This window comes from Budorcas taxicolor, chromosome 11, assembly GCF_023091745.1.
Source record: "Budorcas taxicolor isolate Tak-1 chromosome 11, Takin1.1, whole genome shotgun sequence".
In the NCBI taxonomy this organism is placed as follows: domain Eukaryota; kingdom Metazoa; phylum Chordata; class Mammalia; order Artiodactyla; family Bovidae; genus Budorcas; species Budorcas taxicolor.
Window position 1 is genome coordinate 145,552,890 of NC_068920.1, and position 12,057 is coordinate 145,564,946.

General features: G+C 49.4%; 1 protein-coding gene across 1 annotated transcript; it reads left to right on the forward strand.

The window, feature by feature from the left end:
* The first annotated feature begins 4,228 nt into the window (after positions 1-4,228).
* NTSR2 (neurotensin receptor 2) lies at positions 4,229-11,676 on the forward strand. The gene is made up of 4 exons (XM_052649410.1): positions 4,229-4,852; positions 7,773-8,022; positions 10,070-10,160; positions 11,234-11,676. The coding sequence occupies exons 1-4, from the start codon at positions 4,229-4,231 to the stop codon at positions 11,490-11,492; spliced, it is 1,224 nt and encodes a 407-aa protein (XP_052505370.1). The 3' UTR covers positions 11,493-11,676.
* Positions 11,677-12,057: the final 381 nt, after the last annotated feature.

Consider the following 12,057-nt stretch of genomic DNA (forward strand, 5'->3'; position numbering starts at 1 on the left):
TTTGCCCTGCTTCATTCCGCATTCCAAGGCCAAATTTGCCTGTTACTCCAGGTGTTTCTTGACTTCCTACTTTTGCATTTCAGTCCCCTATAATGAAAAGGACATCTTTTTGGGGTGTTAGTTCGTGACATTGTACAGGAGACAGGGATCAAGACCATCCCCATGGAAAAGAAATGCAAAAAAGCAAAATGGCTGTCTGAGGAGGCCTTACAAATAGCTGTGAAAAGAAGAGAGGCGAAAAACAAAGGAGAAAAGGAAAGATATAAGCATCTGAATGAAGAGTTCCAAAGAATAGCAAGAAGAGATAAGAAAGCCTTCTTCAGCGATCAATGCAAAGAAATAGAGGAACAGAACAGATTGGGAAAGACTAGAGATCGCTTTAAGAAAATTAGAGACACCAAGGGAAAATTTCATGCAAAGATGGGCTCAATAAAGGACAGAAATGGTATGGACCTAACAGAAGCAGAAGATATTAAGAAGACGTGGCAGGAATACACGGAAGAACTGTACAAAAAAGATCTTCACAACCCAGATAATCACGATGGTGTGATCACTCATCTAGAGCCAGACATCCTGGAATGTGAAGTCAAGTGGGCCTTAGAAAGCATCACTACCAACAAAGCTAGTGGAGGTGATGGAATTCCAGTGGAGCTATTTCAAATCCTGAAAGATGATGCTGTGAAAGTGCTGCACTCAATATGCCAGCAAATTTGGAAAACTCAGCAGTGGCCACAGGACTGGAAAAGGTCACTTTTCATTCCAATTCCAAAGAAAGGCAATGCCAAAGACTGTTCAAACTACCGCACAATTGCACTCATCTCACACTCTAGTAAAGTAATGCTCAAAAGTCTCCAAGCCAGGCTTCAGCAATATGTGAACCGTGAACTCCCTGACGTTCAAGCTGGTTTTAGAAAAGGCAGAGGAACCAGAGATCAAATTGCCAACATCCACTGGATCATGGAAAAAGCAAGAGAGTTCCAGAAAAACATCTATTTCTGCTTTGTTGACTATGCCAAAGCCTTTGACTGTGTGGATCACAATAAACTGTGGAAAATTCTGAAAGAGATGGGAATACCAGACCACCTGACCTGCCTCCTGAGAAATCTGTATGCAGGTCAGGAAGCAACAGTTAGAACTGGACATGGAACAACAGACTAGTTTCAAATAGGAAAAGGAGTACATCAAGGCTGTATATTGTCACCCTGCTTATTTAACTTATATGCAGAGTACATCATGAGAAACGCTGGACTGGAAGAAACATAAGCTGGAATCAAGATTGCCGGGAGAAATATCAATAACCTCAGATATGCAGATGACACTACCCTTATGGCAGAAAGTGAAGAGGAACTAAAAAGCCTCTTGATGAAAGTAAAAGAGGAGAGTGAAAAAGTTGTCTTAAAGCTCAACATTCAGAAAACGAAGATCATGGCCTCCGGTCCCATCACTTCATGGCAAATAGATGGGGAAACAGTGGAAACAGTGTCAGACTTTATGTTTTTGGGCTCCAGAATCACTGCAGATGGTGACTGCAGCCATGAAATTAAAAGACGCTTACTCCTTGGAAGGAAAGTGATGACCAACCTAGATAGCACATTCAAAAGCAGAGACATTACTTTGCCGACTAAGGTCCGTCTAGTCAAGGCTATGGTTTTTCCAGTGGTCATGTATGGATGTGAGAGTTGGACTGTGAAGAAGTCTGAGCGCCAAAGAATTGATGCTTTTGAACTGTGGTGTTGGAGAAGACTCTTGAGAGTCCCCTGGACTGCAAGGAGATCCAACCAGTCCATTCTGAAGGAGATCAACCCTGGGATTTCTTTGGAAGGAATGATGCTAAAGCTGAAACTCCAGTACTTTGGCCACCTCATGAGAAGAGTTGACTCATTGGAAAAAACTCTGATGCTGGGAGGGATTGGGGGCAGGAGGAGAAGGGGACGACCGAGGATGAGATGGCTGGATGGCATCACGGACTTGATGGACCTGAGTCTGAGTGAACTCCGGGAGATGGTGATGAACAGGGAGGCCTGGCGTGCTGCGATTCACGGGGTCGCAAAGAGTCGGACACGACTGAGCGACTGAACTGAACTGCTGATCTCCTTTATCTCTAATTATCTCCTTACTCCAGATGCACTCACACTAGGGGTTAAGTCTTCAACCAATGGGGAGGGGAACACAGTTGAGTCCATGGCAGAAGCCCTTTTGATGGGACCCTACATGCAGCAGGCAAGAAAGTTAGGAATCTAGGTACACAAAGAAAACAGAACACCCAGATTCCTAGACCCAGAGACACCTTGCCTGGCCAGGAAGCCTTGTCAGTACTTCATACCACAGCCCTGAACAATGTAGCATCCTGCCTCTGGCATCTCTGGACATGTAATCCTTCCCTTCCATAACTGCCACCCCTAGCAGCACCCTCTAGTATTGGATAGTTCTGAATTATTTGCTGCACAATTAGAGATCGAGAAATTTAGCTTGGCCTGTGACCCAGCAGGCTTCCCTGGTAGCTCAACTGGTAAAGAATCCTTCCACAATGCATGAGACCCCAGTTTGATTCCTCAATCAGGAAGATCCACTGGGGAAGGGACAGACTACCCACTCCAATATTCTTGGGCTTTCCTGGTGGCTCAGCTGGTTAAGAATCTGCCTGCAATGCGGGACACCTGGGTCCAATCCAAGTTGGGAAGATCCCTTGGAGAAGGGAACAGCTACCCACTCCAGTATTCTGGCCTGGAGAATTCCATGGACGGTATAGTCCATGGGGTTGCAAACAGTCTGGCACGACTGAGCAACTTTCACTTTGTGACTCCACAGGGAAGCCCAGATTTTGATTCTAACATAGACAGTGGAGGATATCAAAGATCAGAGTCTTCCAATACAGGCTGAAAGCAATCTTAACACAAGTGATGATTTTATTCAGGGGCAAAATTAAGTTCTTGTGGGTACTGAAGAAGCAAGTGCTAGGCCCAGAGCATCCACACACGGATATGTTCTCAGAGTTTCAGCTTAGAGGGACCAGGTATGGGATTTACAACCAGAGGGCATATCAGTCATTCTCCTCTAGTCCCCTGGGTGAAGATAGAAATGCTGAGCCCTCTGCACACATCTGTAGGGAGAGCCCACTGGATGTGTCATTGGTGCTGAGTCTTCCTCACTCCCTTATTAACTGCATCTCACCTTCCTGCACATCGCAACTAGAGAGTAGCCCCCTGCTTGCCACAAGCAGAGAAAGCCCGGGTACAACAATGGAAGACCCAGTGCAGCCAAAAAAACTTAAATAAGTGAATTAAGTTCTGGTGTTCTAGATGGGGCTAAGAAAGAGACCTATGGAAGGCTTTAAAACATGCTCAATACTTCTTTCCACTTTCTCATACTGCTCCATGAGCATGACGTCCTCAAAGGATGGGAAAAGCAAATATCATGTGGGGGCAGCTGACAGAGGACTTCCTTGAGGACATTACTGTGGCACTGAAACAGCCTTTAGCAAAAAGATGAAAGAGATCTTTTCTAAGAATAACAGCTTCAAAATGTTGCATGCATGCTCATTCGTGTCTGATTCTTTATGACCCTATGGACTATAGCCCACCAGGCTCCTCCTCTACCCATGGCATTTTCCAGGCAAGAATCCTGGAGTGGGTTGCCATTTCCTCCTCCAGGGGATCTTCCCAATCCAGGGATCAAACCTCAGTCTGCTGCATTGCAGGTGGATTCTTTACCACGGAGCTACCTGAGAAATGTTGACATGTGGGCAAATTCTTGATCAGTCACCCTGGGACGGTACCCAGGCAGCATCAGGGCACATGGCGCATGGGGGATGCCTGCTTATGCCACAGGTAAAGAGTTGCACACAGATTCCCCCAGCAATCTTAGCAGAAAGTCCGCAGTGTCGGTATTTTTTAAATGCAGAAAAGGGTTGAGAGACAAAAAATAACTTGCCCAAGGTCACACAGCTAGTAAATGGAGGCATTCGGCCCAACTCACTGTCTCTCAGGTCCCCCCAGAATGAGCCTACCCTCCATCCAGCACGTGTTTCCCCCGCAGGGAACTGAACTGAGAAACGTGAGCGCAGCTAACAGGCTTACCCTCGCGGTCCTCCGCTGGCTCCGGGGCACCCTTCGCGGGGCGTGTCCTCCCATTCTGGAGGTTCCCAGAGAGGAGGGGAGGCGCTGGCCAACAGGGCAGCTCGCCCAGTCTCCCGGCAGGGAGAGGGAGGGAGCGCAGTCTCGGGAACGCGATGGAGACTGGCAGCCCGCGGGCCCCGGGACCCAGCCCCGGGCCCGCGCTGAGCCTGGACGCGCGGCTGGGCGTGGACACGCGCGTCTGGGCCAAGGTGCTGTTCACCGCGCTCTACTCTCTCATCTTCGCGCTGGGCACGGCGGGCAATGCGCTGTCCGTGCACGTGGTGCTGAAGGCGCGGGCCGGGCCCCCGGGGCGCCTGCGCTGCCACGTGCTCAGCCTGGCGCTCTCCGCCCTGCTGCTGCTGCTGGTCGGCGTGCCCATGGAGCTCTACAACTTCGTGTGGTTCCACTACCCCTGGGTCTTCGGAGATCTGGGCTGCCGCGCCTACTATTTCGTGCGCGAGCTGTGCGCCTACGCCACGGTGCTCAGCGTGGCCAGCCTGAGCGCCGAGCGCTGCCTGGCCGTGTGCCAGCCCCTGCGCGCCCGAAGCCTGCTGACTCCGCGCAAGACCCGCCGCCTGCTGTCCATCGTCTGGGCCGCCTCGCTCGGCCTGGCCCTGCCCATGGCCGTCATCATGGGGCAGAAGCACGAGCTGGAGACGGCGGGCGGGGACCCGGAGCCCGCCTCGCGCGTGTGCACCGTGCTGGTGAGCCGAGCCACCCTGCAGGTCTTCGTCCAGGTAAGCGGGAGGAGCGACCCCACCGCCTGTGTTTTCATCTCTCACGCTAGAGAGCAGTCAGAAAGTTGGGTCTCACCGCCCGATTTAACCAAGGATCTGGGGAGAGACTTGGCCAAAGGGAAGCACAAAGAGAAGTCCAAACAAGAATGAAATAATGCCATTTTGTGGCGACACGGATGGACGTAGAGATTATCATACTGAGGGAAGGTAAGTCAGAGAAAGACAAATATTACACGATATCGTTTATGTGTGGAATCTAAAGCATAATATAAATGACTAAATGCAAAACAGAAACAGACCCTCAGACCTAGAAAATAAATTCATGGTTATCAAAGGGGAAAGGGAGGGAGAGACCCGGGATAAATTAGGACTATAGAATTAACAGATAAAAAGTACTGTATATAAAATAAAAAAGCAACGAAGATTTGCTGTATAGCACAGGGAATTATATTCAATATCTTGGAATACCCTACATGGAAAATAATCTGAAAAATATATATGTATATATGTATAACTGAATCACTTTGCTATATACCTGAAACTAACAGTATTGTAAACCAACTATATCTCAATAAAAAAATAGAGGAAATTCCAGATTTGAACTCAAGATTGACTCTGAAGTCTTCCCAGTCTTGCAGGAGTGGTGAGCTAACGTGATTGAGTATGAGAATTACCTGGAGAGCAGGTTAAAAATTGTAGATTTCATGACCCACCCAGTCTTCTGCTTTTCTATTATCACCCAAACTAGTGATCTTTAGCCCCATGATAAGAACAACTAGTTTATTGGGTCATTGTACAGATAGAAAAAGAGGCCTAAACATTCAATGTTAATGAAGGATTTCAAAAGAAATATATATATCAACTGAGGGCTTAACAGGAATATGGAAAATAGGAATAAAATATGGAAATTCCTGTGGAAATAGGAATAAAAACGCAATAGGAAGGCATTCCACTTGCTTTCAAAATTGCAAAGAGTTGAGCACAACTGAGCGGCTTAGCATGCACACACCAGAAGTATCAATACCCTATCAATATGTTGAGCCCCATCAGGTAATCAACCAACCTCATCTTGTATTTTTCAATCATGCCTGGAGGCCTCTCCTCTGCTCCAGCACCTTGCCAATGCTACCGCATCTTTCTGCTCCTCTGGGGGACACCCAATTTGGGGACCCCAGGTCTCCCTCTATGTTGGTTCACAAGCTTATTTTGATGGAACATATGCTCTTGTAACCTGAGAAAATATCCATAGACGGTAAAAACACTTTTTGAGAATTTATGTGTCTGAACATATTTCATTTTATCCTCTCATTTCTCACAGTATGGCTGGGCAGAACATTACAAGATGGAAACTGTTTTTCCTCACAAATTGTAAAGCATCAGTCTATTATTTTCTAGCTTCCTCATTGCTTTGAGTGAGTCTAAGGACAGTTGGTGATGGACAGGGAGGCCTGGCGTGCTGCAGTCCATGGGGTGGCAAAGAGTCGGACACGACTGAGCGACTGAACTGAACTGAAGGCCATTCTGGTTCCCCTCCTTTGTACATGCCCTGTTTTATCCCTTTGGGAGCTTTGGAGACCTACTCTACCTCCAGGGGCTAAATGTCGTAAGAACGTGCCTTGATGTGAGTTTATTTTCATCCATTGTTCTGAGCACCCACACGCCTTTCAGTCTAGAAGTTCACATCCCTCAATTTTGGGAAAACTTTTTTTAAAATACAGTTTTATTGATTTATGGCTGGGCTGCATCTTCACTGATGCATGGGCTATTCTCTGGTTGTGGCAAGCAGGGGCTACTCCCTAATAGCCATATGTGAGCTTCTCAGGGTCGTGGCTCCTCTTGTTGCAGAGTGACGGCTCTAGGGAGCGTGGCTTCAGCAGCTGCTGCATGTGGGCCCCGTAGCTGTGGCTCCTGGGCTTAGAGCAGAGCCCCAATAGTTGTGGTGCACGGGCTTAGTCGCTCTGTGACATGTGAGATCCTGCCAGTTCAAACCTGCGTCTCCTACACTGGCTAGGTGGATTTTTTTAAAATTAATTTATTTAGTTTTAATTGGAGGATAATTAGTTTACAATATTGTAGTGTTTTTTTGCCACACATTGACATGAATCAGCCATGGATTTACATGTGTTCCCCATCCTGACACCCCCTCACACCTCCCTCCCCATCCCATCCCTCGAGGTCATCCCAGTGCACCAGCCCTGAGCACCCTGTCTCATGCATTGAACCTGGACTGGCGATCTGTTTTACACATGATAAAACACATGTTTCAATGCTATTCTCTCAAATCATCCCACCCTTGCCTTCTCCTACAGAGTCCAAAAGTCTGTTCTTTACATCTGTGTCTCTTTTTCTGTCTCACAAATAGGGTCATCGTTACCATCTTTCTAAACTCCATATATAGGCGTTAATATACTATATTGATGTTTTTCTTTCTGACTTACTTCATTCTGTATAATAGGCTCCAGTTTCATCCACCTAATTAGGACCGATTCAAATGCATTCTTTTTAATAGCTGAGTAATATTCCATTGTGTATATGTACCACAGCTTTCCTATCCATTCATCTGGCAAGTGGATTCTTTACCAATGAGCCACTAAGGAAGCCCTGGGAAAACTTTCTTAAATGTGTTTTTTTTCCTACATTACAATTTCCTCCACTGTTTTCTCTATTTTTCTTTCCAGCATGGCTATTACTTAGACAGTGAGCATCCTAAACATCCCCTGTTTTCTTGTCTTTTCTATTTTCACTGCTCTCCTTACTTTCAGAGAATTTTCTCAGCATCTGTAAATCCGCTGTCACCCCCACCCCCACCCCCAGCCCTGCTCCTGTTGCTGCAGATTCCTGGGCCCTTGGGCACACCTGAGGACCAGCGGTCACCAAGCCTTGGAGCTACCGCCATAACCCTTGGAATCACCTTTTCCAGGTGAATGTGCTGGTGTCCTTCGTGCTCCCTTTGGCATTAACCGCTTTCCTGAACGGGGTCACCGTGAGCCACCTGGCAGCCCTCTGCTCCCAGATGCCGTCCCCTCCCACTGCAGGCAGTTCTGCCCCCAGCCGCCTGGAGCTAATGAGCGAGGAGAGGAAGACACTGGCCCTGGGGGACCAGGCCGCCCTGGTGAGACACAAGGACTCCCGCCGGATCCGTGGCCTCCGGCGCAGCATCCAAATTCTCAGTTAAGTTCCCGGTAACCCCGCCCGGAGTGGAAGGGCCAGACCAGGGCGGTCTCCACCAATCCCTGGCCACATGGCCTTGAGCTAATTCCTGCCTCTGTCTAGGTCTCATTTTTCTCTATGCCCTGGGGAGTTATACAATCACCAACAGGCTTCTGGAAGGTACAGTAGTATAATTAAAAGAAGGAATGGAAATTGTGTACACTAACCGCCCCATCAGCTCCAGGGGGTGGCGCACAAAGACAAGCAGATGCCTGGCTGCTTTTCAGGGAGTCTGGCTGTTCAGACGGACACGAGGAACCGATGTATTTAAGGACCCACTGACCAGGCATTGTGGACACAGGCCAGCTAGGTCTCCAAATCCAGTTCCCCACTAACTCTCCACTTTCTCTGATGCGACATTGATCTATGTGTTTGTTTGTTTAAGTATCTGGGCAAACTTGGCTCTGTAAGGGCAACTTTAAAGGCACAGGAAAGCAGAGGTCTCTCCACGCACCTGTGTGATCCAGGCACACACAAGGTCCAGAAGGATGGAGGGACAGGGTCTCTGCTGCCATGTGTATGTCACAGTCTTGTGCACAGGACTGAAGTACAAGAGCTAAATGTGATGTGGTGTGCCAAGAAGCAGAAGCAGCACGTGAAGGGCCTGGACTTCTTTCCATAGACAATGGGCCATCACTGAAAGAGCCGGGGTCCAGGAATGACAGGAGGGCTTGCTCTTGAGATATACATGCTTGGCAGTTTTGCAGGACAGGCTCCTCAGTGCTTCTCAAACTTCCATGCACGTAAGAATGCTTGGGGAGAGTTGTCAGACGTGGACCCCTGGGTCCCCATCCAGAAATTCTGATGTGTCTGGTCTAGGTATGACAGTCTACATTTCTAACAAACTCCCAGCTGAGGTGGATGCTGCTGGTCCAGGGACCTCAGTAGATTAGAGAATGGGTTTGCCACTCAGGGCAGGAGGAGAAGGAGGGAAAGGAAGGAGGAGAAGTTTAGGTCAATAGGGCCAGTTAGGAGACTGCTGTCACAGTCCAGTGGAGGGAAGATGTGGTCCCCTGGGGTGGGCACAGTGAAGTTGGGGAGAAAAGGAGAGAGGAGAGATGCTAGCGAGTAACTTTTTAATAGACTGCATCTTGGGGATACTGGAAAGAGAAGACTCTCTGGCTTATGACTTGGGTGTCAGATGGACAGTGGTGCCATCAATCAACCAGAAAAAGGGGATACAGGAGGGGAGAGGCTTTGTAAGAAAGGATATTTGAGTTCTATTGTCTATGCACTTGGGCTTCCCAGGTGGCGCTAGTGATAAAGAACCCTGTCAATGCAGGAGACACAGAGGCATGGGTCCAATCCCTGGGTGGGGAAGTTCCCCTGGAGGAGGGCACAGCAACCCACTCTAGTATTCTTGCCTGGAGAATCCCATGGACAGAGGAGCCTTGTGGGCTACAGTCCACTGGGTCACAAAGAGTCGGACACGACTGAAGCGACTTAGCAGGCACACATGCACACACATCTGTGCAGTTAGATGACCAAGGGGGAATATCCAGCCCTGAGTTGGGGATAGATTCTAGTGGCCAGGAGGTTATAGATGTTGTAGAAGTTTCTAGAAGCATGTCAGTGGGCCAGTTAGGATTAAAGTGGACATTCACTCAGAGGACAGGGTAACAGCAGGTTTGGGGACAGATCCAGACAAGAGTGGGGCTTTCCTAATACCTCAGTTGGTAAAGAATCTGCCTGCAATGTGGGAGACCTGGGTTGGGAAGATCCCCCTGGAGAAGAGAAAGGTTGCCCACTCCAGTATTCTGGCCTGGAGAATTCCATGAACTGTATAGTCCATGGGGATGCAATGAGTTGGACACGACTGAGCGACTTTCATCTTCACTCTTTCCAGACAAGAGTGTGCCAGATAACCTCAAAGTCTCCTGCCAACCCCTAGACTCCAGGAACAAGCTCTTGGGAAACACTGTTGTCACCCTGGGCAGGTTCCACCCCGCAGAGCTGCATAACTGCTAATGTGTTCGCTGTCTGTCTCTCTCCCCACCTGTCCTGCAGGAGCCATTGTGGCCGTGTATGTCGTCTGCTGGATGCCGTACCACATCCGCAGGCTCATGTACTGCTACGTCCCTGATGAACGGTGGACCGAGTGAGTGAGGGGAGGAACCCCAGCTCATGGGGGCTGGGGCCTGGGGCTGGGATTGCCTGCGCTCTCCAGGGGAAGCCCCTGCTTGCTGGCCTCTCCAGAACTCTGGCCTTCATTCTAGCTGGCCCTGCCCAGTCTGTTATCCCAAAAGTTTCCAGTTCAGGGTGGGGAACCAAGCATCATCTAGAAAACTCTCTGAACTGCTCAGGCCGTGTGAGTGGCAGTCAAGGCTTCCAGCCTCCTGACTCCAGGATGGAGAGCTGCTTGCAGGTAGGGAACAGGGCGAAGGCCATGTTCTCACAAGGAGGGAGAGAGGGAGGAGGCCTCAGAGCTGGGATTCCACGAGCTAACAGAGGCTGCTTAGAGATGAGACCGTGCACACCAATTTCATGACACAATGGGAGAAAACCCAAGCTGAGGATCCCTTCTCTTTCTTTTGGAAATCACTGCAACCTGATGATAAGCAGAAGTCGGACATCTGAGAGGAGAGATATCCTATGTGGCCTCCAAGGAAATAGCTGTGTCAACAGATGACTGGTTCTCGAGAGCTGCAATTTCCCCTACACACAGACACACAAGTACATGCACACGTATGCACAAGCACAGGCACACAGGGGTACACATACAAGTGCGCACACACAAACACACACACAAATGCACTCACACATATGCACAAGTGTGCACACACATGCACAAGCTCGGACACACCTGTGCACATATATGAGAGTGCACACACAAGTGCACTCATACACAAGCATGCACACAGACACACACACCAACATGCACACAGGTGCAGCCCTTCCCAAGGTGGCCAGGGAATTCTCAGAATGCCTCTCTCCCCTTCAAGAAGCCACATCTCCTTGACCTCATGCAGCAGCATGAGTCTCCCCACGTCTCGAGAGCCTGGACACTGGTCTCTGTCCATCAACAGGGGTGCTTTTCACTCTGCAGGCAGCTGGGCCTGGCAGGCCTTCCTGACCTGGCCCTGTGGAGGGGGAGACGCTCCCAACAGGAAGGGGAGGACCCGGCGGGCAGGCAGCAGGCCCTCTAACCAGCCGTCCGGGTTTCCCTTCCAGCAAGCTCTACGATTTCTATCACTACTTCTACATGGTGACCAACACGCTCTTCTACGTCAGCTCGGCAGTGACGCCTGTCCTGTACAACGCGGTGTCCTCCTCCTTCAGAAAACTCTTCCTGGAGGCCCTCAGCTCCCTGTGTCGAGAGCACCACCCCATGGAGTCATTCCCCCCGGGGACCCCAGAGCCACGCCCGAGTGGGTACAGCTTCCAGCTCTGGGGCTCCCCCAGGACCCCCAGCCTGGATGAAATTGAATAATGAGCAGAACAACCCTGACTGCCTAGCCCTCTAGTGCTCAGCAATTTCAACACTAATAACTCAAGCTGCGTGATCAGGGGGACCTAAAGGGAACCCAGCCTCTGCTGCTGACCAGTTGTGCACCTGCAGGCAAGTCACTTGCCCCTCTTAGCCTCAGTCTCCTCATCTGTATGAAGGAGATGAATAATACCCATCTTTTCATGCTGTCTGATGGTTACATGCTTAGTGCCTAGAGCATAATAAAGAGTATATTTTCGCTGCCATTATTTTTGTTGTTACTACTATTTTTTCTTTTTTTTCTGCTCTCCTAGAAGTCCACCAGCTTTTACAGGTTGTGTGCTCAGACGTCCCATGAATTTCCACAAATGACAAATCAACAGTGCCCAGAGCTGACTGCATTGTTAGGTCACAGAAGTCACAGTAAAATCCTCTAGTCTTTCCCAGTAAGGGAGCAGCTCTTCACCTTACCAGGGTGTTCTGTGCGCTTCGGAGAGCCTGCGGTCACCAGCTGCCCCCCCTCTCTGGCCTGCATGTCCACCTGCTCTGAAGGACAGCACTGCAGACG